Source organism: Myripristis murdjan, chromosome 1 (assembly GCF_902150065.1).
Source record: "Myripristis murdjan chromosome 1, fMyrMur1.1, whole genome shotgun sequence".
Classification (NCBI taxonomy): Eukaryota; Metazoa; Chordata; class Actinopteri; order Holocentriformes; family Holocentridae; genus Myripristis; species Myripristis murdjan.
In genome coordinates this window covers 26,745,822-26,773,298 of record NC_043980.1, presented here as the reverse complement: position 1 = coordinate 26,773,298, position 27,477 = coordinate 26,745,822, and the positions used below count along the sequence as shown (strand labels likewise).

Genomic DNA, 27,477 nt, shown 5'->3' with positions numbered 1-27,477 from the left:
ACATGACTGATGAGCTCTTAAGATGGTGTTGTCTTTCCTCAGGCTGATAAGTGGCTGCACATCCATGAATCATCACCCACACAACCATGCACACACACACACACACACACACACACACACACACACACAGACTCACACATAGAGTGAGAATCATTTACAGCAACTCAGTGAGTGCTTTAGTGTGTAGTTGAGTGCGTGTGTGTGTGTGTGTGTGTGTGTGTGTGTGTGTGTGTGTGCCACATGTGCAGTCGTGTGTACCAGTTGTGTATGTATGATTGGTCCATATGATTGGACCAAGGCCAAGATGCAATCATTATTAGTGCTGATTAACTGCAAATGGCAAAGTCGAAGGAATGGAGGGATGGGAGAGGGAAGGTGAGAGTCAGTCGAAGATTGAACAGGACTGAAGAGGGAACAGTAAACAGAGAAATGTAACAAGGGGAGAACAGTGAACAGGACATGAATTGCAATCTCCTAAGAGGAGAAGACCACAGTGTTTCAAAGGTGGACTGAATGCAAGATAGGAGCAGAATAAAATGGAGGAAAAACCCAGATCATTCACCAGGATTTTTGTTCTAACATTTTCGAATTACTAATTTATGAATAAAAGCAAAAAAGAGAAAGCAAGATGGATACAGACAGATCTTAGATTCAGAGGTTTTTCATTAATTCATGAAAGCAAAAGACAGAAGGAAAGACAGAGGGTTGAAGAGGAGGAAGGAGAACTAAAGAATGAACAGAGAGAGTGGGAGAGTGAGATCCACTGAGCATAGATTCTTGTCTTGTTTATTTATTCATGTATTCATGGAGTTGAGAAATTATTGTCATTCATCTGAGCAAGGCAGCTGATATCAAAGTTTCCACATTATAACCCCACAACTTTGCTACACGCACTTAGACAGCAGTTGTAGTGGATAGCTGCAATTTGTCTTTTGTTGCATACAAGTACGCAGCTATTTCCACAAATAACTGCACTCAGTAGTGTTATTTTGGTCAATAAAAATCCCTCCAAATTCTATGCAAAATATGCCTGATGTGTGTTGTGGTGCACTGTAAAGCGTGTATTATGCCTTGTTTAGCCCCACCCACTTCCCTGTTTTCTTTTTCATGGCTTTCAAAATGACTCAGAGTTAGGGCTGTGTAGGCATTGTCAAATGTGTTGGCTTGGAAATTGCCTTGTGAATGTTCCTGAGCTGTGGGAGAGATGGGTAGACTTCAGGTATCATTCAACAGTGGAACTGAACTTGTGCTGCAGCTTCACTTTTGCTTATTTGAGCCCAGGCACAGAAAAGAAACTTTTAGCTAATGAATTCAACTATGAAATAGGAGAATCAGGAGAAACGCTATGAAATGATTGGTCCCAAATTCTGATAACAAATAATGATAGCTATGTTATAGCTATACTTGTCATCTCATCCAGTAAACTGAACATTTTGCCTGTGTACGTCCTGATAATTTGCAATTAAGATGCTCAGTTGGCAATAGAGTGCAGCTTGGGACACTTATTTCCGTCCAAACCCAACCCAAATCAAGAAGGTGACCTGAACCTGAACATCATTTCTCATTTTTTGTCCAAACAATGGTGGCAGTGGTGATAGTGGTGGTGTGGGTGGTGTAGCTGGCAATGGTGGTGATGAAACCTCCCACCAAACAATGGTATTGCCAGGTGAACAAATAATTTGCAAATGTGCTAAAGGTAACCTGGCTGATGCTCCTCACTCCACATGCACCTGCTCACATTCTCTTGTGTGTAAAACATGTAAGACATTAATTTGGCCACATCTCTCAGAGAGCCACAGGATCCCTTGCTGAGTTCGGCTAGTTTCAGCAAAAATGACTATCTGTCACTTTTGATGCTGGAATCTAATGAATTAGAGAAGATGACACTAGACCCCATGCGCTGTTCAGAGATACCCAGTATCAACCAAATACAATGAACAGAAGTGGTTAGGCAGTGGGTCTGTAGTGCCACGTCTGCCTGTGATTGAGTGCGACAATTTAGAGCAAAGGGGATTGTGATGATATTTGATAAGATAAATTTCATTAACGGAAACAAGCTGTCATTTATTTCATTTGTAAGGACAAGATAAAAAGAGCAAGAATTCAGCCCACGTCTCCAGAGCAGTTGTCAAATGTGCTGTCTGCCAGCCCAATGCCAATTCAATTCAACAACTGTCAGTGAAGAGGTCTGTTCTCAGCCAGCTATAAATTTTGTCTGGCATTTGAAAGGTGGAGTTGTAAACCTATCATTGGAATATTTAGTCATGGTTGCTGTATTCATGAATATGAAACATATTATTATTCCTATGTAATTTATTTCAGACTAATAAAACGCTCACTGCCAGAACAAAATAATAGTAGTGTGCTGGTTGTTTGCCATTGACAAAATTCACTGGCACTTTGAATGTGACAGAAGCTATTGCTCAAACTTTGAGTCAATGATGTCCAGAAGCACCAGCTGAGAAACTAACTTGGTGTCTGTCAGTGATGCTATTGTCATTATAGACTTGTAATATTTAATGTGAATGAGTGTGTGAATGGGTGAATGTGAGGCAAAACATTGTAAAGTGCTTTGAGTGGTCAGTAGACTAGAAAAGCGCTATAGAAATGCAGTCCATTTACCATTTACAATGTTCGTAAAGGAGGCCTTGAAAGTCATGATTTGATGATAATCATTATCAGAGAAAAATTCACTTTGTACACTATCTGCAGGTTTCTAGTGACAAATACTGCACAGAAAACTAAAAGTAAAAGTTGCTTATCTTATAATAATTTTGATTAAATATGACTGTAAATTACTGGTTCATTTTTCTAACAATTCATACTGTTCTGTTTGACCTTCAAATGTGTGGTATTTGCAAGTTGGGGAGGAAAAAAAATAATTTTGCCTTGAGTAGATATTTATAAGTTTAAAGTTTGAGATTACTTCTTGGAGGAGAGAACCATACAACAAAGGAGAGGATTAATGTACAGCGGTGATGTGTCAGAATAAAAATGTTAGGATATCTATCTACCTATCTATCTATCTATCTATCTATCTATCTATAAGTATATATATATACACACACACACATACACACAGAGAGCAGAGCTTCTTATTTTTACCATATTTATGTCTTGTTCTTCTATTTATTGTGATATTGTCTTTGTCATATTGTAACTGATGCAACAAAATAATTTCCCCTCTTGGGATCACTTAAGTACTCTCTCTGTCTGTCTGTCTGTCTGTCTATCTATCTATCTTGCTATTTGTGGACTACATTTAGAAATGTGTATAAAATAATGACTCAGTGCTTCATTGAGTGTAGTGATTATGCACCACAAATTTGGGCTAACTGATCAGTTAAAGCTACTAACTCACTGAATGCAACTTGGAATGGTCAACAGACTTTGCAGTGGAGGAGGAAATTTATAAGCGAAGAGCTCACATGTTTACTGCCGCATATTTTCCTCCTAAATGGTTTTGCTGTGCTGTGTGAATCAGAAGCCAGGTCTTAGATTCCTGCTCCTGGTCAGCCTCGATGCCCGCTGCCTGCATGCCTTTATTGCAGTGGAGATGGAATAGTGTCAGAATACAAATGAGTCAAACATAACTTATGAGCCTCGTAGCCCAGCAAGACATTTATAGTCCCGAAATGGACTTCACTGAATGTGCATTTAATTGACCTCTGGCCTCCACTGGTGTTCAGATTTATCTCTGGGTATTGTATCACAGACCTTGTAAATATGAAACAAATTGCTCTGGCAGAGAGATACAGAGCCCTAACAACACAAGCCACTGGGTTTTCTTTTAAAAACTTACATGAGTTTATAATTATGTGATGTACAGTAAACTGCCACAATAGGATTGAATAAAGCATAGCAAGTCATTAAAAATGCTTTAAAGTCTCTTTAAAGTTATGATGACAATAGCCCTGCCGGTAATGGCTGCATGATAGGAAAATCCTCAAATGTCTCTGTGTTAATGAAATCATACATTTAAATAAAGCTGTGTTCTTTGTCTTTCCTCTCTGCAGAGCTTCCTGGTGCACCATCAAACTTAGTCATCTCTAATATCAGCCCTCGGTCTGCCACACTGAGGTTTCACCCCGGGTCTGATGGCAAGACTGCCATATCAAAGTGGATCGTTGAAGGACAGGTGTGTGTGTGTGTGTGTGTGTGTGTGTGTGTGTGTGTGTGTGTGTGTGTGTGTGTGTGTAGGTACACATACCTGTATACGGGTTCAAGCTTTAAGCATAAAACATGAACTGCCTTTCTCTTCAACAGATAGTGAAGGAGGAGGAGAAGGAGGAGGGGAAGGACGAGGCGGCGTGGAGAGTTCTCTACGAGAAAGACAATGAGCCAGACGCGGACACACTGGAGATCCCCAACCTTACCCCTTTCACTCAGTACAGGTCAACAGCAAACACTCACACACAAGAACACACACACACACACACACACACACACACATACACACAACTCTTGCACCTCCTTTCAGTTTCTGCAGTATTGCAAGACTCTGGTGAAGTTAGATAAATCACAGAGACACAGAGAGACAGTTCCATCTGAGACTTTTCTGTTTGTCAGCACCTTCACAGCTGCTGCATGCAGATCCTTATTACCCTCCTGCAACTAGCTAGAGGGAAGGAGAGGGGAGGGGAGAGAAGAGATTAGGGCAGGGGAGAAGCAAGGTGATGAGAAGGAAGGAAGGGCAGCGGAGAGCATTAGGGGAATAGGGGAGACAGAGGGATAAGAGGCAAGTAACATAGGAAATAGAATAGGAGAGGGGGTATCTGTAATCCCTGCTATAGGGCCGGAGGGACCCTGCAGTTTTCTAAGTGTGATCTATCAGCAATCAGATCAGCAGCAACACTTGCTGCACTCTCTCTCTCTCTCTCACTCCCTCTCTCTCTCCCCCCTCCCTCCATCTATCTATGCCTCTTATGCTGTCTTCTGCTTCATCTTAAATGGCCTTGTGCCGTGTGTGTGCAGAGGTTGTGTGCTCTCAGGGATTATGCTGTCACAGGCGACACTGTTGGGACGCTGAAGTGATGCACTTGTCCGTGTTTCTTATCCTCCTTTCTAAGTCCCTCTTCACACCCTGCTCTGTCTGGCAATGCCGGGATGGGAACTTAAGGATATAGTCATACTTCACTCACAAACGCGCACGCACACACACGCACACACACACACACACACACACACACACACACACACACACACACACTCTGAGGCATGACTGCATTTAGAAGTAACAAAAAAAACAAATGCTCCCTCGTGGCTGTGTGTGTTTCAGCAGCCGTGTGCAGTCACATCCACTCCCTCTTTGTGTCTGAATGTCTGGCATCCTCAGACAACAACACTACAGTGGACTGTTCAGCAAGCCTCCGGAGAGGACAACTCTAACTGAAAGACCCCATGCAGGGAAATATTTTATGAGCGGCCTTACACTCAGGCTTTATCAGCGTAGCTTTCTCTCCAACAAACTGGGGTCGGGGGGATGCCTAGTTCAAGGCCAAGTCGAGAATCTGCCCTGAGACGAGTGCAATGCAAGGAGGTTACTGAGTCAAATCGAGCCTCACGGGGCCGCTTGGAGGCACTCTGATTTACATCAAGCATGCTCGATATTTATCAGCTCGGCTGTTGGCTCGTGGGGAGAAGAGCAGTCTTCCATAACAGCACCAACAAGGAGGGAATAGCAGATCAAAGTCAGATTTTATTCCATAATATAAAAACAATAAAAACAAACAAGCAAACAGTAGTTAAAAACGGCGTTACTACAGTCCAAATTCAAAAGCTCGTTTAAAAATCCTGTCCCAGCTACAGGGACAAGACGGGAGGCTGCTGCCAGTCAGAAGGCCTCCTTCCCCCCAGCTGTCTTCTCACAGCTCCCAGGACACAACAAGTGCTGCTGGGCTCTTCTATTCTGTACTAAATGGAGGTGAACTGCTGAAAGGCTGTGTGAGTGGGCTGTTAATGAAAATGCTGAACTCAACATAAAGGGGACTTTTATAGGAGCTTTTAAATTTGGATTGTGGTGACACTGTTTTTCACCAAAACTTGATTTGTTTCTAGCATAGTATTATATTAGGAAATAAAACTGGCCTCTATTAATTCCGTGCGAGTGTTGTTGTCGCTTGAGGCTAGAATGTGTCTGTACCAGCTATCCATAAGTGTGTGTTGTGCTTAGCTGATAATCTCGTCTGGTGTGTGCGCTTCACCAAACAGAAGTGCGAGCATTGAGGATCATTTTATGTGTGAGCCAACTTCTGAAGTCTTGCAGTGTGTTCTAGGCCTATAAGACATTCAATGCAAAAGATTGTCCCGCCCAAATAATTTTTTTCTTTATTCTTGTTGTGAAGTTTTGTTGAATTGTTTACATACACTTTAAAGCTACAATAAGCACTCTTTCCACCATACAATTTACAGCCACCCCGTTTTTATTTCGTGGTTTGAGCTTGCTAAGTTTCTATATCAGACTGAATAAGCTCCTACTCTAGCCCCCCTCAGCTTGCCTCTTCAGCTTCATTCAAAGTGTCTCTGAAACTGCACATTCTGCAGACAAATGTAACTAAATTTCAAATCAGTTGCATGCATATCCATGCTAATTCAAAGTAGCTGACCTTGTAGCTCAAGGTAAGGTGCTCAAAGTCCGCAGCTGTATAACAAAAGCTGTGAACCCAGAGGCAGGACTCACTCTGTTTACAAAGAGTTTGCAATCGCAACACCCTATAGTGGTCATAAATCGCTTAGTGCCACTTTAACATCTTGATTGGTATACATTACACTCTGGGCCCATCTCAAATGTGTAAACAGTTCTGTCTCTGCCATATATGTGCACTCTAAGCATATATTTCACCCAGCAGGTTACCAAATGTATGCTAAGTTTCAGGTTATACTCTCTCTTCGAGCATATTTGTCTAACATGCTCTCTGTTCTCTCCAGGTTCCGAATGCGTCAGGTGAACATTGTGGGTACCAGTCCCCTGAGCGCCCCCTCCAGGTTGATTCAAACGCTTCAGGCTGCCCCCGACACTCACCCCTTAAACCTCACACTCCTGTCTGCCACGCAGACCAGTCTTCGCTTCCAGTGGAAGGTAGCACACAAGGATCCTCAGTAAAACTTCAGCCTGCCTGTTTTCACCCATTTTTACTGTTGGCTTACAGTCAAATTACATTCACAGAGGTTTAATATGTTGCCAATTTGTAATTCATGGATTTTCAAGTGCCAAGTGTGCAGTGCAGCGTGTGTGCCTGGATTTATGTGGGTATATGTATGTAGGTTTGTATCTGTGAGTGTGTGCGTGCGTGCGTGTGCGTGCATATGTCCATCTGTGTGTGCATGTGTACTCACCAGCAGCAGGCTGAGCAGGTTGAGTGGGTGACAGCCTATAATCAGTGTCTCTCCTGGTTATCGGTGCTAACACTAATCTGTCACATTTCCCATTCACTGCGTGGACCGCTAGCAGCACAAACTGCAATGTAATTTTCTCCTTACTGTCTTTTCTCTCGCTCTTGTCTCCGCTCTGGCTCTCTCTTTCTCTCCCTCCCCCCTCTCGCTCTTTATTCCTCCCCCCACCCCTCCTCTATTATAACATAAATGGAGAACAGAGTATTTTCCATTTAAGAGTTGAAATGAGAAAAAGAGCCTGTCAAATCAGACACAGAGACTGAGGCGCTACAGGGTACCTGTGCAGCATGCTAATGGGATTTTACCTGCATGTTAGCACCCAGGCTAAGCTATGCTAGGTTTTGAGCTGTAATGGAACCATCACAATGGTTTTAGCTAAGGCTATTATTGTAAGCTGCATATTAAGGGTAATAAAGGTAATGTGACATTCAGTATTATGTCTCCACAGTGCTAAGCTGGGCTAAATCACTGGGGTATTTAAAATGGCTGGGTATTGCGATTCTTTGTCTGTGTTGCCTTGTGCAGAGCAACAACTATACAATGTTAGGTAAATTCTTCTGTAGATTTATATAAAAGAGCAAACTAAAATTTGGTGAATTCGGTGGCTGTAGCTGTAATGTACAATGACAAGGAGGGTCATGGACAGACAGAAATGAGAGGAGGGGGTGATGGTGAGAAAGGATGGATGGGGAGAAGGAGTGAGGTAGGTAGGTCGACAGGAAATTAGAGAAAGAGGGAGGGTGGGACAGAGGATGACGGTTAGTTAGAGGGTGGAAAAAGAGAGGAAGTGGGGGAGGGTGATGGAGGGAGAGACAAGGATCCAGAGATGGGATGTCAAAGGGGAGAAAACAGTAAAAGGGTTTTAAGATGTGCTTCAGAGTTTGACACCATCACATAAATAACCAGTCATGAGAGCTGCAAAATGCTTTTACTTTTATGTGTGTGTGTGTCTATGTGTGTGCAAGGGCATGTGCACGTGTGCATGTGTGAGAGAGAGAAAGAGAGGAAGTGGTGGGAGTGTAAGAGACCGAGCGTTGGTTGATGTCTTAACCCAAAGTCCAGTTTTACTAATCACAGATACGCTTATATTCTTTTGGTTTCTCACTCAATCTTTTAGTTACACAATACTGTGCAACATTAAACTCACCATTAACACGCTTCAAAAATACATTCAAGGCCGATAAATTGAATCAGTGTGTCAGCATTTGGACAGCCACATGCATGTGGGACCAGGCTGATAAATGTTACAAACACCTCTCTCTTTCCTCCCTTCCCTCCCTCCTCCAGCCCCTTCCAGAGTCTGAGTACAACAGCAGCCCAGAGACTGTGGGCTACCGGTTGTGTGTGCGGCGGATGGACCGCCAGGGGGAGGACCAGATTGAGGAGGTGGAGGAGGCCGGGCTGAAGGCCGGAGGGAGCAGTGAGGCCACGGTGGAAGGCTTGGATCCCTGGACCCAGTACCATGTTCAGATACAGGCCTACAACTCCATAGGAGCGGGACCATGGAGCGATGCTGTCTCCGCACACACAGCAGAGTCTGGTAGGACATGGAACACACACGCTCACACACACACACACACACACACACACACACACATACAGACAGACCTCCATTGGCTCCTATTTCCCATTTCTAAGTGTCCAAATCCAATAGAGCTATCTGGCCAAGAGATTGTATTAGCAGGGTGTAAGAAGACAGATGGATGGGGAGTAAAGTGCTCCCCATTAGTTCCCTTAGTCTCCTCTCATCCTGGCACCTAGCTCTACCCTCTGCACTCTCCCTCGATCCCAGCGAAGGCAAGATTGACAGAGAGAGGGAGGGAGGGGGAGATGATTGAGATGAAATCGAAGATTGGTTCAAAGGGTGAAATAGCACTGAGTAGGTGTGTGTGTGTGTGTGTGTGTGTGTGTGTGTGTGTGTGTGTGTGTGTGTGTGTGTGTGTGTGTGTGTGTGTGTGTGTGCGCGCGTGTGTGCATGCATGCATGCGTACGTATGTTCTCCAGTTCCTTCTGGAGCCCCACAGAATGTGACTGCTGAGGCTGTTACTTCGACCAGAATCCTGCTCAAGTGGTCTCCTTTGCCCCGGACACAGAGGAACGGAGTCATACTAGGATATAAGGTATTTAAACTCACACATACACATGCACATACACACACACACACACACACACACGTGTGCACGCACACACACACACACACACACACACACACACACACACACACACACCCACGCACACACACGCACACACACAATCCTGCCCTGGCATTTACTCACATACACACACATATACATACACACCCATACGCATGCACACAGTCATACACACAAGAAGTTGGTGTAACTGGAGTATGATGTAATATCCTGTAACTGCTGTAGTTTGTTTTTTCTTACACTGATAATTACTGTTTTAAAGCACTCTCCTAAGTCTTTGTGTGTGTGTGTGTGTGTGTGTGTGTGCGCGCGCGTGTGTGTACATGCACGTGTGTACGTACGTGCGTGCGTATGTGTGAAGCTTTAATGTTTAATACCCTTGCATAAGACAGTGTTCTGCTATCATGGTGTAGTTGAAATAATGGCTAGCATATCCGCTTATGAAGAAGAGAGAATAGTTTACAAAGCCGATGGGTTTGGATGGCTCTCTCTTCACCTTCCAGCATAAATACCAACTTGCTTAAACTTCACCTTAACTGACACCATCTGACAAAGTTTTGTATATTGTTTGAACATTCTTGTTGATACATTATGAAAAAGTTTGACTGCACTATACCAACTAGTAGAGAGCAGATCTTGTGCAGGCATATCTCCCTTAGTCTGAACTAAAGGCTACCTGGTGCTGGGCTATGTGCTGACCACAGCTCAGGAGAGACTCAGTGCTTAATTGTATTGTCAAATGCTTATCAAATTACAAATCAAATTACTGTATAACCCAACTATAATACAGGATTGCTGAATGAGTGACTCATGGTGTTTGTCGCCTCAGTTACCAGTGGTGGAAAGTATCCAAGTACACAAGGTTTGAAATTCACCCACCAAGTGCAGGTGATGTTAAATTACCAGCCAACTTGGCAGGTGAGCTTTCTTCATCAAGCTCTAAACAGGCTATAAAAATCACAGCATCTGTCTGAGACAGTGAAGCCACATACCCCTTAGGGTATAAAGTGGTAGAAAATATAGATTTTCAATACAAATTGCAAATATTTAAAACAGTTCCGATACATATTGAATTGCCTCCTCTCTTCTGTCAGGAACGGGGCTCCGTCAGCGACACCCTGCGTGCACGTACACACACGCACACACATGTACATACAAAGCAGCTCTGCCTGTCATTCATAGCACTGCTCTTTGTGCATCTCTTGCCTCGTTTACTCTGTTCAAAAATTGAGTCTCATTTTGTTAAAAAACAAAAACAGTTCAATAACATTAGCTTTCACAGACGCTCTCTCCCTCCCTGCTCCGCTGATCATCATCAGTGATCACATCAGCCTGCTGCCCTGTTAGATGTATATCAAGGTCAAAGTGTGTGTGCCTACCTCTCGCTATCTATCTATCTATCTATCTATCTATCATTTATATATATATATATATATATATATATATTTATATATATATATATATATATATATATATATATATATATATATATAATAATTTCAAATATATATAATAATTTCAAATTGACACCAAGGTGTTGTTGTCCAGTAGTCTTACATAAAGAGACCTTTCTATGCATTTAGATGTAATGCAATTTCCAATCTCATGTTTAGAAATTTGGTAGCAGGGCAGCATTTCAGTCACAAACTGTTTCAAACCGAAGATTTAACAACGGGCCTACCTAACACTGTTTTGGCTGGTGGAAATTCAGAATAAGTTTTAAATCCAGTAACCATAATATCAGGTGATAGAGCAAGTTAATTTCAAACCCAGCAAGTACAAATTTGACATAGGTGTTTCTGTTTTGTGTTTTTGAGTAATTCTATTGTCTCCTAATTTATCCTTCTACTCCACTACATCTCAGAGACAAATATTGTACTTTTATTATCATTTATCAGACAGCTTTAGTTACTAGTTGCTTCACAGATTCAGATTAACAATTTCAAATATAATCAACAATTTCTGATATTATAATATCAATAAGAAAACAGAAAAGAGAGAGAGAGAGAGAGAGAGAGAGCAAAAGTACCAAAAACATTTTCATTTTCAAAGGTTTTGACTCACAGCCACCACCATAGATATAGAGATAAAGAGATTGAGTATATAAGCATGAGTCTGCAGGCATATTTTAAGCACAGTGCCAGCCTTAGTATTTATGCCTCTCCGCATTTTCCTGCACTTCACTGGCCAGCTTTAGGACACAGATCTGCTTGTCTTGTTTAGCTAGGTCTGTGCTAGTGTTGGCCATAACCATACAATAATAATTTCAGTTGTTTCTCAAAAATAATATTCTGATAGATTTTTTTGCCAAGTTTTCAATTTGCATGTGCCATTTCTATGGATGGATTTATGTTTTCCAGACAGCAGATTTTCACTGTTCCAAAACGGCTGAAAACATGGGCATGGCTTCTTTTGTGTTGTTTGTTTACACGAGTCGAGACATGAAGCACACCTCTTTATCTTCAGATGAAGATGACTGAAAATGGCTGGGGGCTTTCTTTGCATAGTCAGATTATAAAAAAGAGAACTACAGATAACAGTCATTTGCAAGGTTGTCGTGTCAGTGTCACGACATCACACTGAAACACCAGCAACCTATTTTACCACATGTGAATAAAAAGTGTTCACATTTTACAGTTTCATCAAAAAATATACAGTAGTCCTCCAAATGAAAAGAAAAATCAAAATGCTGCAAAGCAATACCTGTCCATAAATCAACAAAATGCAGCCCTGTTGAAACCCAAGGACATGCAGGTATTCCCACAGTTCTTATACTCATAAAACATGTTTCAGATGACATTACTAGAAAACAGCAGTACCATGATATATACCAATATCATCCAAAGCAGAAATATTTTGATATAAAATTCAGGCCATATGAGTCATCGCAAAATAATGATGATAATATCTGTAAATTGAACCATTCTGAGCTCCACATGGCCTCACAGATTCTGCATCACACTTTCCCATAACAGCGTGTTTTTTCATGCTCTCCTGACGAAAACACTGAGCAGCATGCCCACCATGTTAATCAGCAGGAAGAGGCTGCCAGCAGCATCTCATCAACACCTTTGGTCCTTCAGCAAGTGCTGAATAGTACTCTTACCTCCCGCTATCAGCTCCTCCCGACTGTTTCCTTTTTAAGACATGTAAGAGGCAACGTTTTCCTTCAAAGTGTTCTCAAGCTCGGCTGAAATGCATATGTGTATGAGAGAGAAAGAAGGAAAGGACAAGGATGAGCAGTTCTTGACGCAGATATTCAAAATGTCCTTTGTGTCATGAATAAGTTATTTTTCTGTTTTGGAGGTACAATGTGTCCTTGTATCTTAGGTTATTTATTTTATTTTATTTTATATCATTTTTGTTTTTGTTTTTTATTCAATTTGGGAGGTGGCTTGCCTTTGGTTTTGAGACCCAAGTTTGCACCTCAGCTCATTTCAGGATCAGTTCCAGTCGATGTTGCAGTCAAAGCCACCAAAACTAATGTAAATGAGTGCAAAGAAAACACCAGACCAGCTGTGATTTGTGAGCTGGAAGACTGGATTTCTCTGCTCCTTATTCATACTTTTGTGTGTGCATGCATGTGTGTGTACGTTGTGTGTTTCTGTGTCCAGGTCTTGTACAGTGAGAAGGACTCAACGGCTCCCCCCAGAGTTGAAGTGATGGAGGGAGAGGGGAGCACCTCCCTGCTCATCGGGGACCTGCAGAAATACACACTGCACACACTGCAGGTCATGGCGTACACACGGGTAGGAGACGGTCCGCCCAGCAGCCCCATACTCCTCAGGACCAAAGAGGACGGTATGATCTCTCCCTCTGTGTCTGATCGCTCAGCCAGAGCTCCAGCAGTTTGTTCAACACTGGTGTCTAGTTCTCACCTCTGCAGTTCCTGTTTTTCACCTCTTGACACCTCTGATTTCTGTCCAGCCATCAGCTCATCTTGCCCCACTTCACTGGGCTCAGCCCACCCCTCAGACCCCTTCTGCAACACACACAAAACAAACACTCCATTCTTTCCATGTAGACTTTTCCATGTGATTGACTCTAAGGAACTAATGAGAAAGCTATATTACTTAATTTACCCTATAAATATGTATGTTCTGTTTAATTTTTCACTAGTAGCAGAATAAGTTGTTCCTATTTGTTCCACCTTGTTGGTGCTAACAGCCAATGGGAGTTAATGCCACTATCCTACAGTCACACACATAACACGCAAACTGTGGGAAATTCCTGAATTCTCCTGTTCTCTCTGTGTTGCGAGACAGCAAGCTTTACAACCAAACTGGTCACTAAAATGTTACTGTCTAACAAAACAAATCGATGATGAAAAACAGTCCATTTAACAGTGAGCGGACAGAGAAGTATTTGTTTGTACCTTTTGGTACAAAGCCTGTGTTTACTGTGCAGTGAGAGCATCTCTGTGAAAAAGGAGTGTAATTTGAGGAAGTGCTTCACACAAAGCACTCTAACTTTTTCACCACTTTCCCAGTAAGATGAGACTCTTGACTGAAAGCACACAGTAACTTTTGTTGCCCATTGCTATGTGTTTTACAAACACGCTTAACAACATTATTGGTTGAATGCACATGTGCTCAGTTGCATTTGTTTGATTTACTATTTTTTATAAGCACAGAACATAGATAGATAGATAGATAGATAGATAGATAGACAGATAGATAGATAGATACACACACACAAACAATGTATGTGTGTATGTATATATGTATACGCATATGCACAAACATTGGTCAAAATGTCATCTGACCCTAAAACACCTACAAAAGTATCACTTTGTTTATTGTGTGTAGAAACGTTCGACAGTACTGGAAAACCCCCAAAATTTGCCGTCACCCCCAGAGTCTGAATTGCCGTCAGACAATAGCTAGTGAGTTCCAAGACTGTAGGAAGAATTGCCTACTAAGGGCGCGTCATCATTTGTTTAAATATATAAATTTTTAGAATAACTGTTCAATCAAAGCAACCAACTATTGGTTTTCGTGCATGCTAAAGGATTACGATCTGAAATTGGAAATTCAAAATGTATGGCCCTTCTGCCGTTTTCAGAATCCTAAAGTAATTGAATAGCTCCAAAGTAGAGACCGCAGATATGGAGATCTGCTAACCATGGCGGACTGTTTTCAGAATACTCGCACCCTGATCTTTTTGAATAATAGAACACAGACACACACACACACACACACACACACACACACACACACACTCACACACACACTCACACACACATTTGCACTCATCAGTAGACCCACACAAGGACACACACAGGCTCATCCTCCATCTAACAGTGTCACGTTTGAAAAGTTTTTCTCATTTCAGGATGAAACAAGAAAGAGGAAGTCAATTCCACGCAGTGTATAATGAACCTCCATTCAGTCTGCCAGTCATGTACACATCCGCACATACACACACGTCGACATGCACTTGGTGGTGTGGAACAGAAACTTTTATTGGGAGAGAGGGAGACAGTGTGTGGTTGGTAGAAAATTACATTTTCAGTTTTGTCTCTTTTAAAAGTGTCTTTTTAAAATAAATAAGATGTTGACTCAGCGTTTGTGTGAGAGTATATACTGTCCGTGTGTGTGTGTGTGTGTGTGTGTGTGTGTGTGTGTGTGAGAATATAAGCGTGTGATGTTGACATTCCCTATTTTCTCATTACAGTTTTGAATGAATCTCTGTGTACTTCTTCATGCTGCTCTTTTGAAATTCTGTTACAGTTTTCTTTCTACTGATCCTCACCTTCTCTCTGCTCTCTCTCCAGTCCCAGGGCCTCCTGTCAGGATGGTGTTTCCAGAAGTTCGATTGTCATCAGTTAGGGTGGTCTGGCAGCCACCCACGCACCCCAATGGCATCATCCTAGGTATACACATACACACACACAACACACACACACACACACACACACACACACACACACACACACACATACACACTTAGAGGCACGCACGTTTCCAAGAGCAACATTTAAATCATAAACCAATGTTTCCGTAGTAGTGACAATAGATTTATTCTCAATTGCTGAAGGACAGGACTGTGCTCGTAGAGGGAATGAGTTAGCAGTTTTTCTCATGTGCACGTGCATGCACACACACACACACACACACACACACACACACACACACACACAAACTCACGCACATTTGATCTTGTGAAGTGAAAGCAGTAAAAAGAAAAAGAGCTGATTCTGTTTCTAGCTTTCAAACAAAGGGCATGTCTCTCTACTCTCCACTCCACTCAGTGCCTTGGTTTGTTGTTGCGGTGTGTGTGCGTGTGCGTGCATGTATGTGTGTGTGTGTGTGTGTGTGTGTGTGTACGTCAGTCGTCGAGCTTGTACTAGGGACAGGGCTATTATAGCTGCTGAAGCAAGACGACTTTCTTAATACATATATACCCTCACAAAAACACCGATTCATACATATAGCTTGTTCCCGAAACTGCACATCACAGTGTGCACATTGAATAAAAAGGAACAGATTAATGAAGAGGAAGAGAGGAGAGGTACAGGCAAGCAGAATCAGAGCTGCTGGGCTAGAAATGGGGAAGAGAGAAAAAGATAGAGTGAGAGGAGAGAGGGAACAGAAGGACGGAGACAGCAGAGAGGAGATGTATGGAGGTGAGAAGAGGGACAGGTGTGTGTGTTTGTGTGTGTGTGTGTGTGTGTGTGTGTGTGTGTGTGTGTGTGTGTGTGTGTGTGTGTGTGTTCATGCAGGGGGAGAGGTGTAGTATTTGTCCTCTCAGTGGGGGAGGGAGGCAAGCAGGACAGTGTGAGTGATGTGTGACTGTGTTGTAGGGGGAGGACATTTAGCGTGACACCGCTCTGTGACAGAAGGCTGAGTGGGAGGGCGAATCTCTTTCCATCTTTCTCTCTCTCTCTCTCTCTCTCTCTCTCTCTCTCTCTCTCTCTCACACACACACACACACACACACACACACAGTCTCAACACACCACATACTCAACAAGGACACAGTAGGACAGTGTAGTGTTTATGCAGAGACACACAACTATAGCATAATGGTTTTCTTAGTGTTCATTCCTGTCCCATTTCTCCTTGGGTTCTCAACCCACAGGGAATTAGCAGAGAGGAGAAAAGAGCCTGATAGCCACAGAAGGTACACAAGGTAATTTGGTACACGGCAGTAAGGCATTTTTGATGCTACACAGCTTGTGAGCTGAAGGTACGAACACTCAGCACAGTATACGTTGTCATGCTAGTATAAAGGTCAGAGTTTAGGATTTGACGGCATGTACAGCAGCAGTCCTGGAGCTGTTACGGCGTCAGTGCTTTGTTTAATTGCTGTGAAGTGGGGCCAGAGACTGAACAGCAGCCTTCATCCTCTGTTTGTTTCTTTCTCCTCAACTCACAATGCAGTTCTCACAGTAGTCGATACATACATACATACATATGTGTATATATATACATATGTGTATATATAAATATATATATATATATATATATATATATATATATATATGTGTGTGTGTGTGTGTGTGTGTGTGTGTGTGTGCTAGACTTCTGCGTCACTGGACTCCCACAGGTTAATTGCAACTATTCTGAAGTACCTGGTTTTGAGCAACTTAGGTGGTAACATGGCCTTGTGAAAAACACGTGGGGAGTTTTTCATGTGCATGTGTGAGCTGGGTTGATTGATTTTCTGTAGCCATCTGAAGGCAGCAGGTCCAGTATGTTATGTTGTTCCATCTAATTTGAGGGATCTGGTGTGCATTGTCAAAACACCATACAATTACGCACAGGTTATCCAGAGTAAATACATAGATTAAATCTTTTGCAACCAGCATCAAGCTCTTGCAAAAGTAAACAAACTTCTTTACTTTTGTACACACCGGACGGATTAGCTATAAATTGGGAGGATTATTCTATCGGGTTCCCAGGGAGCAAGGAGTCATCTTCTATTCAACAGGTCTCCCAAAAGTAACGCCTGAAGTCTGGCGTTTTCTTTTGCCATATAAAAAGGCCTATGACTGTGATGAACATGTTGTGTTATGCGATGAGCTCTTACGTTACAACGGAACACATGATATGATTTAGAGAAGTTGGGTCAACTTTACAAGAGCATGACTTCATTCTGCAGTGCTCTAGTAAAGAAATCCTGTTATTAAAAAACTCCTTTGCCTTCTTGGGCTTTTTGCTCACACACAATGCAAGGCTGTTGTAGCTCTTAAGCAGGTTCCATACCTATACACTCCTGATCAAAATTTTAAGACCAGTTGAGAAATTGCAAGAATTTACATTTTGCACTGTTGGATCTTAAGAAGGTTCTAAGTAGAGCTTCAAAATGCAAAAAGAAGAAATGGGAGTGAGACAAAAAAAAAAAAAATGAGTAAGCAATTTATTGCAAACAACCATTAAACTGAAATAGGCTGTTCATCAGCTGATCATCAGGAGGTCATGACAGTGTGGATACCTGACAGAAAATGACACTGAATCCACATTTTTGTGAAGATTTGGGCTTTTAAAGGCTGTGGTCTTAGACTTTTGATCAGCTGATGAACAGCCTATTTCAGTTTAATGGTTGTTTGCAATAAATTGCTTACTCATTTTTTTTTTTTTTTTGTCTCACTCCCATTTCTTCTTTTTGCATTTTGAAGCTCTACTTAGAACCTTCTTAAGATCCAACAGTGCAAAATGTAAATTCTTGCAATTTTTCAACTGGTCTTAAAATTTTGATCAGGAGTGTATATGGACAGAAGCATTGGGACACCTACACATTACACCGACAGGAGCTTTAATGACATCCCATTCTAAATCCATAGACATTAATATGGAGGTGGTCTCCCCTTTGCAGCTGTAACAGCTTCCACTCTTCTGAGAAGGCTTTCTGTAAGATTTTGGAGTGTGTCTGTGGGAAATTTTGCCCATTCATCAAGAAGAGCATTTGTGAGGTCAGACACTGATGTTGGACAAGAGGGCCTGGCTCACAATCTCCATTCTAGTTCATCCTAAAGGTGCTGGACAGAGTTGAGGTCAGGGCTCTGTGTGGGCCAGTCAAGTTCTTCCACACCAAACAGCCATGCCTTTATGGAGCTGCTTTGTGCACTGGGGCACAGTCACTCTAGAACAGAAAAGGGCCTTCCCCAAACTGTTCCCACAAAGTTGGAAGCAGAGAATTGTCCAAAAAGTCTTGGTAAGCTGAGGCATTAAGATTTCCCTTCACTAGAACTAAAGGGCCAAGGCAAAACCCAGAAAAACAAGCCCATAGCATTATCCCTCCTCCACCAAACTTTACAGTCGGAACAGTGCAGTCAGGCAGGGAACGTTCTCCTGGCATTCACCAAACCCAGACTCGTCCATCAGACTGCCAGATAGAGATGCGTGATTCATCACTTCACAGAAAATGTTTCCACCATGGCGGCGTGCTTTACACCGCTCCATCTGACGCTTGGCATTGTGCTGGGTGATGTAAAGCTGTATGCGGCTGCTTGGCCACGGAAACCCATGCCATGAAGCTCCCAGGGCACATTGTGCTGATGTTGATGCCAGAGGAGGTTTGGAGCTCTGCACTTATTGAGTCAGCAGAGCGTTGGCCACTTTTACGCACTATGCTCTTCAGCACTCAGCGACCTCGCTCTGTAACTTTATGTTGTCTGCCACCTGGTGGCTGAGTTACTGTGGTTCCTAAACACTTCGACTTTGCAGTAATACCACTTACAGCTGATCATGGAATATGTAGGAGGGAAGAAATTTCACAAACTGACTTGTTGCAACAGTGGCATCTTATTACATTACTATCATAGTACCAGGGTGGAATTCAGTGAGCTCTTTAGAATGAGCCATTCTTTCATAAATGTTTGTAAAGGCAGACTGCATGGCTAGATGCTTGATTTTATACACCTGTGGCAATGGGACTGAATGAAACACCTGAATTCAGTGATTAAGAGGTGTGTCCCAATACTTATTTCCATGTTGTGTAAGTAGTAAATATGGTCTATAAACTAAATGCAGCCTCAGCAGATGAAAACCTTATTATTTGTCTTTCTAAACTGCTTAAGCCTACTATAATAGATATGTGGTTTTGGCACCACTGATACATGATCGCAATGCTTTTTATCCCCTATATTAGTAAAATATTTCAACCAACTTTTGTTGGAACAAAAGTCATAGTTGGTGATTCAGTGTTATATTATTGACTAAAGTGTTTCCCCCTAGAATTTTTTTCTTAGAGTAATGACGTGAACTGGGTAGTGTATTTTCAACAACAGCGATGCGAAAGAAAAATCATTGGAATACTTAAGACAGCAGTGTGTGTGTGTGTGTGTGTGTGTGTGTGTGTGTGTGTGTGTGTGTGTGTGTGTGTGCCCCTGCTCCACTCTGTCCGTGACAGCACATTGTTATTTTTCACTTTTATCATGACGGTTTGTCTCGGCAGAAGTGGATTACAATTATTGTGATAAAACCGAAACACTGGTGTCATCATGGCAGGCCACCACAGAAGGGACACACTAACAAAACGACCGTTGTGTAGGCCTCTCCCCTCTGAAAGTGAAACCTAGCAGTCTCCCAACCGAAAGCGAAACTTAAAGGCAGAATGAGCAGGATTTGTTGTTTCTGTTGTGTGTGTGTTTTGGTCAAGATGCCTATGAGTTGGAAAGGGAAAGGGAAAATTGGAAAGTATCAAGTTTTCACTAAAATTACAAATTTGTAATGGAGATCCAGCCGCGTGTATCAGACGGCAGCCTGGCAATATATAATATTCAGTGGAGATCATAATACTGTGCTGTTGACCCAGTTGTTAAGATGCAAGAGGATTTGTGGTGTAGCTGTTATCCAATAATCTGCCACGCTCTCAGTCCACATTAACATACAATCAGACTATCTGATGAGATTATCACCAGCACAACCAGATTAGAGATGGCTCCTAGCAGATTATCATACTGATAGTCTTATTGTGAACCAATCACCTCTACACTACAGTCTTCTTCACACAGTCCTGTGCTTGTGTGTCCGTGTGGATGTAGGCGTTTGTGTGTGTGTGTGTGTGTGTGTGTGTGTGTGTGTGGGTGCGTGCGTGCGTGCGTGCGTGCGTGCGTGCGTGCGTGCGTGCGTGCGGGTGCGTGTTAGGTTACAATATGATCTTCAAGTTGAGAGTCTTTGTCAGTGACCAGTGGCCTGTGGAAAGCTTGGTCGGGGATCACTGGTTTGTGTGTGTATTTCTATAAGCAAGTGTGTGTGTGTGTGTGTGTGTGTGTGTGTTCCTGTGAGTGTGTGTGTGTGTGTGTGTTGGAGGGTGTTGGTGTTATTACATGGCCTAGTGCACATGAGACAGAGAGGCCAACGCTAGCCGTATACACCATGGGTCACAGCCGAAGGATAGAGGAGAGGTCGTGAGGGTGTGTGTGTGTGTGTGTGTGTGTATGTTTACATTTGTGTGGCTTTGTGTGTTTGTGTGTTAGTGAATGTGGACTTGCAGGTATGTAGTACATGTCTTTTTATGCATATGTTTACAAGCTGTTCCCTAACTCCTGGTGTGTTGTCTTTGATTCCTTTGAACTCTGTGATCTAAAGTAGGGCACACACACAAACACACACACATACACAAATTTCACATAGATTAAAGTGTGTCTTCCTGCTGCTCTTTTCCTCCCTTCTATCCATGTCCAGGCTACCAGATCTCGTACCGCCTGGACACCAGGGACCCTCAGCGCTGGACCACAGTTGAGGTGGGATCCAATGCCCGTCAGTTCACCGTCACAGGTCTTTCCCCAGAGCAGACCTACGTATTCCGACTGACGGCTCGCACCGCCCTGGGCTGGGGGGAGGCACAGGAAGCCCTGGTCATCACCACCGAACGCAGAGGTACAGGACACACATATGTACACTTAAGGAATATATTTGGTCTGTCTGTTTCTATTAGTTGTATGTGTTTTTAAATCTTATGATGCAGGGGCGTTCCAGTGGCTCACATGTGAGAGCACGTACCATGTATCAAAGCTGGGTGGGTGGTGTGTTCAATTCTGAGCCCAGCCCTTTGCAGCATGTCCTTCCCTCTCCCTCCTCTGCCTGCCTGCCTCTCTCTACTGTCGCTATCGACCAAAACAGAAATGCCAAAAAAAAAAAAAATCTTTAAATTTTGTGATCCGTCCTGTATTAGCACCACCTCAAAGACATCAGGTGCTGAATGAGCAAATCTGAAATTGTCTTGTTAATACCCAAATACCCAAATCTTTTTTGGGTTAAAATTATTTAATTTTATTTGCACAGAACTTTCTAAAACTAAGTTGTGAAGTGCAGGAATTCAGGCGAAACCAAGTAATTGTAGTCTGTTGTATGAAAGGCCATTCTAAGATCTAGACCAGTGAACACAGAACTGCCAAAACCATTGCTGTCAGAATATCATTTACTACTATAATGAGAACAGTATCCGTGCAGCTTATTGTTCTTAGACCAGACAGAAATTTCTCAAAGACGGCATTTTGGTTGATGAGAGCTGTAAGTGAAATTGTAAGTGAAGTGGAGACATTTTTTGCTGCACATTTTCATAAAAATGGAAATTGGAGATGTAGAAATGCTATGAGAGCGGTGTCCCAGTGGCTCACCATGTAGAGCGCGTACCACATAATACTAAGGCTTAGCCGCAGCGGCCTGGGTCTAAATCCAGCCCAGACTCTTTGCTGCATGTCATCTCTCTGTCCTGTGTTTCCGGTCTATGTCCACTGTGACTGTAATATGGCAGAAATGCCCCCCCCCCCCCCCCCCCCCCCCAAAAAAAAAAAAAAAACAAACTTAAAAAAAGAAATGTTACTAGATGCTAGAACAAACTCTCTATAGCAAGCAGTTGAACCACTGGCACCAGCAGTATTCAGCATAGTGGGCTTAGGACTACCTACTTTTTTCTCGTTGGCTCAAAGACTGTTCATTTTATTTTATTTTTCAAAGCATATTATAAGCACTCCTCTATGCATATTTCCTCTGTGCTCTGTAGATGTTGTTCAGTTCTTACAGTGTTTCTACATCCATTTCACCACTGTAATAAGTACAGTATATTCTTAATTGTGGGAAGACCAGGTGCAGCTGCCAACAGCCAGGCTATGACCAAGGTACTGACAGGTTGATAATTTTAACACTCTGTACACTATCTGCCCTTTAGAATACACTGGGGAAGTTAGTTTAAGATTTTTTTTTAAGATTGCAAGGTTGCAAGTCCATTAATGTAACTCAACCCCTTAAAAATAAGATAAGGTGAATTACAGTAATACATTTTGCAGTGTTTTTTGCACATGTGGATTTTTTAAACAAGCTACTAATACACACGGGTCGGTGTTTTTAAGCGTAGAATTTACCACCGCCTTATATGCAAATGCGATTATGACTGTTATATATGATCCATGTCACGCCCAAACGAGCACACACAAAGCGTTGCATGGAAACATTAATCTCTGATCCATTTTTGTGCTGCGCTCGTCGAGTATGTGCCCATATTTGAAATTCTGGTGCAGACTGGGCTAATTACTTGAGGTCAAACTTAGTAATTGCGTTAGCCCACTGATCCGAAATGTATGATTTTTTAAAAAGATATGTTTCTCAGAATCCACTCTATATTTCAATCAGTATGTCTCATCATTGCATAACTGCTGCTATGAAATTATGTGATTATATAGTTATAAAATGAACATTGTAGCCTACTGTTTCACCCCTGCTCCCCAATCCCACCTGCCTCTGCTGAAAAATTTTCTAGATGATTATATGACACATTCTCGCATTTCTCTGGCCTGACTAAAATTGGGATGCTGGCACTGCTGCTGGGTTGACCAAATTCTCAGGTCAGCTTCTTCGGAAGGTATTAGAGGTTTCATGGTTTGTGGCAGCAGTGAAGATTTCACAGAAATTATTGGCACTGAAGTTAAAGAAGTGAAATACCCCAGTCTCTACATCATGTGTAGATATTTCCCTTTTTTCCTTTCCACAGAACCATCATCTCCAGAATTTTACATTTCAAAAATCATACGAGGAAACTGATTTTACCCCCATTTCTCCAAGCAGCCTTTGTTTGACTGCTCCATTTTGACAGATGTCTTCCACGGAGTTGACTCTGTTTGTACTCTCATTCTGGGAACTTTCACAGCAACGTGGCTTTTGAATTTAAATCTATGAAACTAAAATCATAAAATACCAATAAAATATTTCACATATTGATTTTTGAAACTGTATGCTTTGGCTTTCTTATCAAGTGTTTTTGAACATTTATCTACTGATTGCAACACCTTGGGGCGGTTTCCCAGACAGGGATTTCAGAATCGATGATGCTCATAAAACCTGGACTTGGTCCAGAAAAGCCCAGGAATGGGTGAGACTGAAGGAGAAACAAGATGGACGCTGTTTCTCCTCTGACAAACGACAGCAATCTGAAGATCAACTTTCTTCCTTAGAGGTTTAATTTAAACTTAAACATTTGCTTCTAAAATAACACTAATCTGTTACCTAGAAATCAGAAAATTTAAATCTAGATTAAGATAACTCTAACAGCCCGTTTTCATTTCATGCGTCTTCTACCTGGATAATATCTAGACATGATTTACCCACATTCCATTTTACACATCAATGCGTGCTTTACGCTAGACAGATACACGTCCGATTTGTAGTTTCCCACATGAAATGCAAGTGTCAGTTGATCAACAGATTGTTTTTGTTTGTTTGTGGACATCCCAACATTGAATTATGTTTTCAGCCCAAATGGGCATCTTGTTTCGAACGCACTCCAACCATGAGTCTCCTTCATCCTGAAAACGCCCATCAAGGAAACGTTTCTCTTTGGCCTAAGCACCAGAGGCGTAGCTGGAAATGTAAAATTTTGGGTGGAGCATATCGCTAATGTATGTGGTTTCTTTAGACCAGGGGTGTCCAACCATATGCCATGGAGGGCCGAGAGGCTGCAGGTTGCAGGAATGAAAACCTGCAGCCTCATGGCCCTCCATGGCACATGATTGGACACCCCTGCTTTAGACAGGTCCATTTACACTTGATCGCTTTGCGGCCATGTGTGTGTTGAGACTCCTGCTGAGGAAGTCTCAGAGATCCAATTTAAATCTAGTCCAAATGTGTCTTAAAGCGTAAATGGGGTCAAAGTGTATTTCAGTTGATGACCTGGAGAGTGAATTTGAGGTACCCTAGTCGAAAAGGGCAGTTTAGTCTGTAGGTTTAATCCTTGTCTGCGCCCCCCCATAGTCTGTGTGGGTAATACACAGACTATACTGATGTAGCTGACTCACCATACCACTCAGATCTTGCTGATCTGAGTGAGAACTCTCATAGTTTCATGCATAGTTTGATGATACCTTACTTTTGAACAGCCAAACTTCAAAAACTTGAGGAGTATCATATATCAAGGTTAGATTATGAGCAATATTTACACCATTTTAAATCAACCAGGTTGTTAAAGAAGCAGTAAGGAATCTATGAACCTCTGCTGGCAGCAAGTAGAAACAGCAACAACGCCAGTAGAACTCCCAGCAGAACATTTCTGCAAAAGGGACAGCCAGTTAATTAGAAGAGAGAGCAAACTCACTGTGATACAAAATATTGTCATAACAAAGTTGTTTTGTCTTTTTGTTTGGTCTGAGTACAAGGCTTATTAGTCTTTATGATTAACATTTTTTACAACACTGGTTGCTCACCGCCCATCACTGAGCATGCAAAAATGAAAAAGAAGTAGGTTTGGAGTGTTGAGAGTGAAAATGTAACTTTAAAAAGCCAGAAATCTCAGCACCAGGTGAAGTACTTGTTGACTCACTGGTATTGATCATCTACCCCATCAGCCCCCCACAGTTACAGTCATTATGGGCTAGAGGGCAATCAATGTTTTAGTCACTGTCCATTTAACATTCTGTTTTATTTTTGCAGTCAAGGCCCTAAACATAGAGGGCAAACTTTGGCATGAACAAGAATTTCAAGAGACAGAAACACCAGTGTGAGTCTGACAGTTTATACCCACAATTACGTACAGAAGTCCCAGTGTCTTTCTTAACACAATATTTTGTTTCTGAAAGGAGAATTCAACAGAGGAAGTGTATCTTCCGTCACACAGCTGGTGGCCAGAAACTTATGACTGATTTTTTGCAGTGGTTTGATTTTTGACGAGGTAAAGTGTATACTGCAGTCATGCTCTCTGAAGTTGAGAAACACCCAAAAATCAAGTTGGTTTTATCTTCCACAAATTTAGAGGTCACCCGTGTTTTTATCTCATCTTGCCTAGACTACTTCAATTCCCTCAATTCCCTCTAATCCTGCCTCAGTCCACTGTCATTCTCATGCCTTCAGCTCTTTCACATCATAGAAACAAAGATTTGCACTGATGACATTTAAGTATCTTGCCGTGGGCTATGATTTAGATATAGTATTGACCTGAAGTTTGTGCTGGCTGACCTTCAGTTACCGACATTGGGCCAGATGCCGGAAGCGATTTATGAACAAATTTCTTCTTTTGTTTATAGCCACAATTTGTTCTTATTTTGTTAATAGCCATATATTTCAGTATCAGTTGCATAGTCACATTTAAATTAGTTTATGTTTTAGAGTAATTATAAGGATTAGATTGTTAAAATAAAATAGGATTATTAACATAAGAATATTTTAATGCAGACATCTGAAAGTTTGTTGAAATAAATGCAAAAGCCTGTAGACTTTGACAGGTCCTATGCATACAAGAATCTGAGAGTTTGTACTGTATAACTGCATCTCTGACAAAGTCGGGGCTTCAGAAACTGTCCAGTCCTCCTGCAGTTATCATCATGGAGCACACAGCTTGGACAATGCACTTTTTGACCTGCATTTTAATACAGAACCGTTTTCATTCCCTCTGCTGACACAACGTTATCACACACAGTATCACAGATTTTATTTAACAGTACTGGTTCAGTCCAGGTCAGACCTTTGCTGTCCCAAAAAGGGAACTTTAACTTGGCTCAGCAGTCACAAACCACATCACAATCAACTCTAATGCGTTTCATCAGTCACATGTCTTGAAAACAACTACATCATCTAAAATGCGCTCACACTGAATCTGGCACACCAAAATACATCAGGTCTGCATATGTCCCTCCCACCCCCACTCCTAAAATGACACACGCTTCTGCTTATGAAACTAATAACCGACCAGCCAGACAACTACAGCCCTATTGACCAGGCTTAGGCACAGCGTTAAGTGGCTAAAAAAGGAAAGATCACCAAGAAAGGCATAAACAGACAGTCAAATGAATAGGCAGTTCATAATTAATATGAAAATGCTGAAAAAGGCTACAGTAGTAGAGATTAAAAGTGCATGTTATACCATTCATAAGCCATTTGGACAGTGCATATTGTCTAGCTTTATCCAGCATTTAATGACTAATTGACAATCATTTTAAATATTAGTGAGGGTGTTAAATTCTTGAGTATATGCAGTCCTAAAAAGCAACAATGAGACACTGATTGTGATGTGCATAAAATCGCTTTGATAGGAGTGCTTTGCATTTTGCATGGAGCACAGTTTCAGAGAGCAGCGACTTCCTAACTAATAGCAGCAAGTGGCTACTCTGAGGAATTTGCTTTGCAGCACCTATTTCATTAGACCTCCGCTCCCAACTTCATGTATGTGTGGTTTATTGAGTAGCATGGGTTTTGAGTAGCATGCACAAGTCAACTCTAAAATTATGAGTTGCGTATCAGAATGACAGTGTTGTAGGAAATGCTCAGTTTCAGTGTTACAGATGCAGATTCTTTTTTTCCAATGAAGCCATACCTGTTTTTACAGTTGGATTTTTCCTTGTTTGTTAATTTCCTCACCTAAGTCACCTATGCTGGGTGAAGGGAAGGTTGTGACCATTTACGGTCAGTTGCAAGCATATCTTTATTTTAATGTGCGGATGTCTATAAGCATAATGGTGCTTTACAATGCGCCATTAGGCTTTCTATCAAGTACTTATCAT

At 42.0% G+C, this 27,477-nt stretch overlaps 1 protein-coding gene across 1 annotated transcript in view; it reads left to right on the top strand.

Annotated features, from left to right (window-relative positions):
* The window catches only part of LOC115365560 (protein sidekick-1), a 251,027-nt gene that overhangs the window by 196,966 nt on the left and 26,584 nt on the right, over positions 1-27,477 (top strand). Inside the window, exons 23-30 of the mRNA XM_030060637.1 lie at positions 4,017-4,138; positions 4,267-4,394; positions 6,928-7,078; positions 8,680-8,932; positions 9,397-9,512; positions 13,160-13,346; positions 15,322-15,420; positions 21,179-21,373. Of these exons, the coding sequence (XP_029916497.1) occupies positions 4,017-4,138; positions 4,267-4,394; positions 6,928-7,078; positions 8,680-8,932; positions 9,397-9,512; positions 13,160-13,346; positions 15,322-15,420; positions 21,179-21,373 (1,251 nt within the window). The remainder of the gene's footprint in view (positions 1-4,016; positions 4,139-4,266; positions 4,395-6,927; positions 7,079-8,679; positions 8,933-9,396; positions 9,513-13,159; positions 13,347-15,321; positions 15,421-21,178; positions 21,374-27,477) is intronic.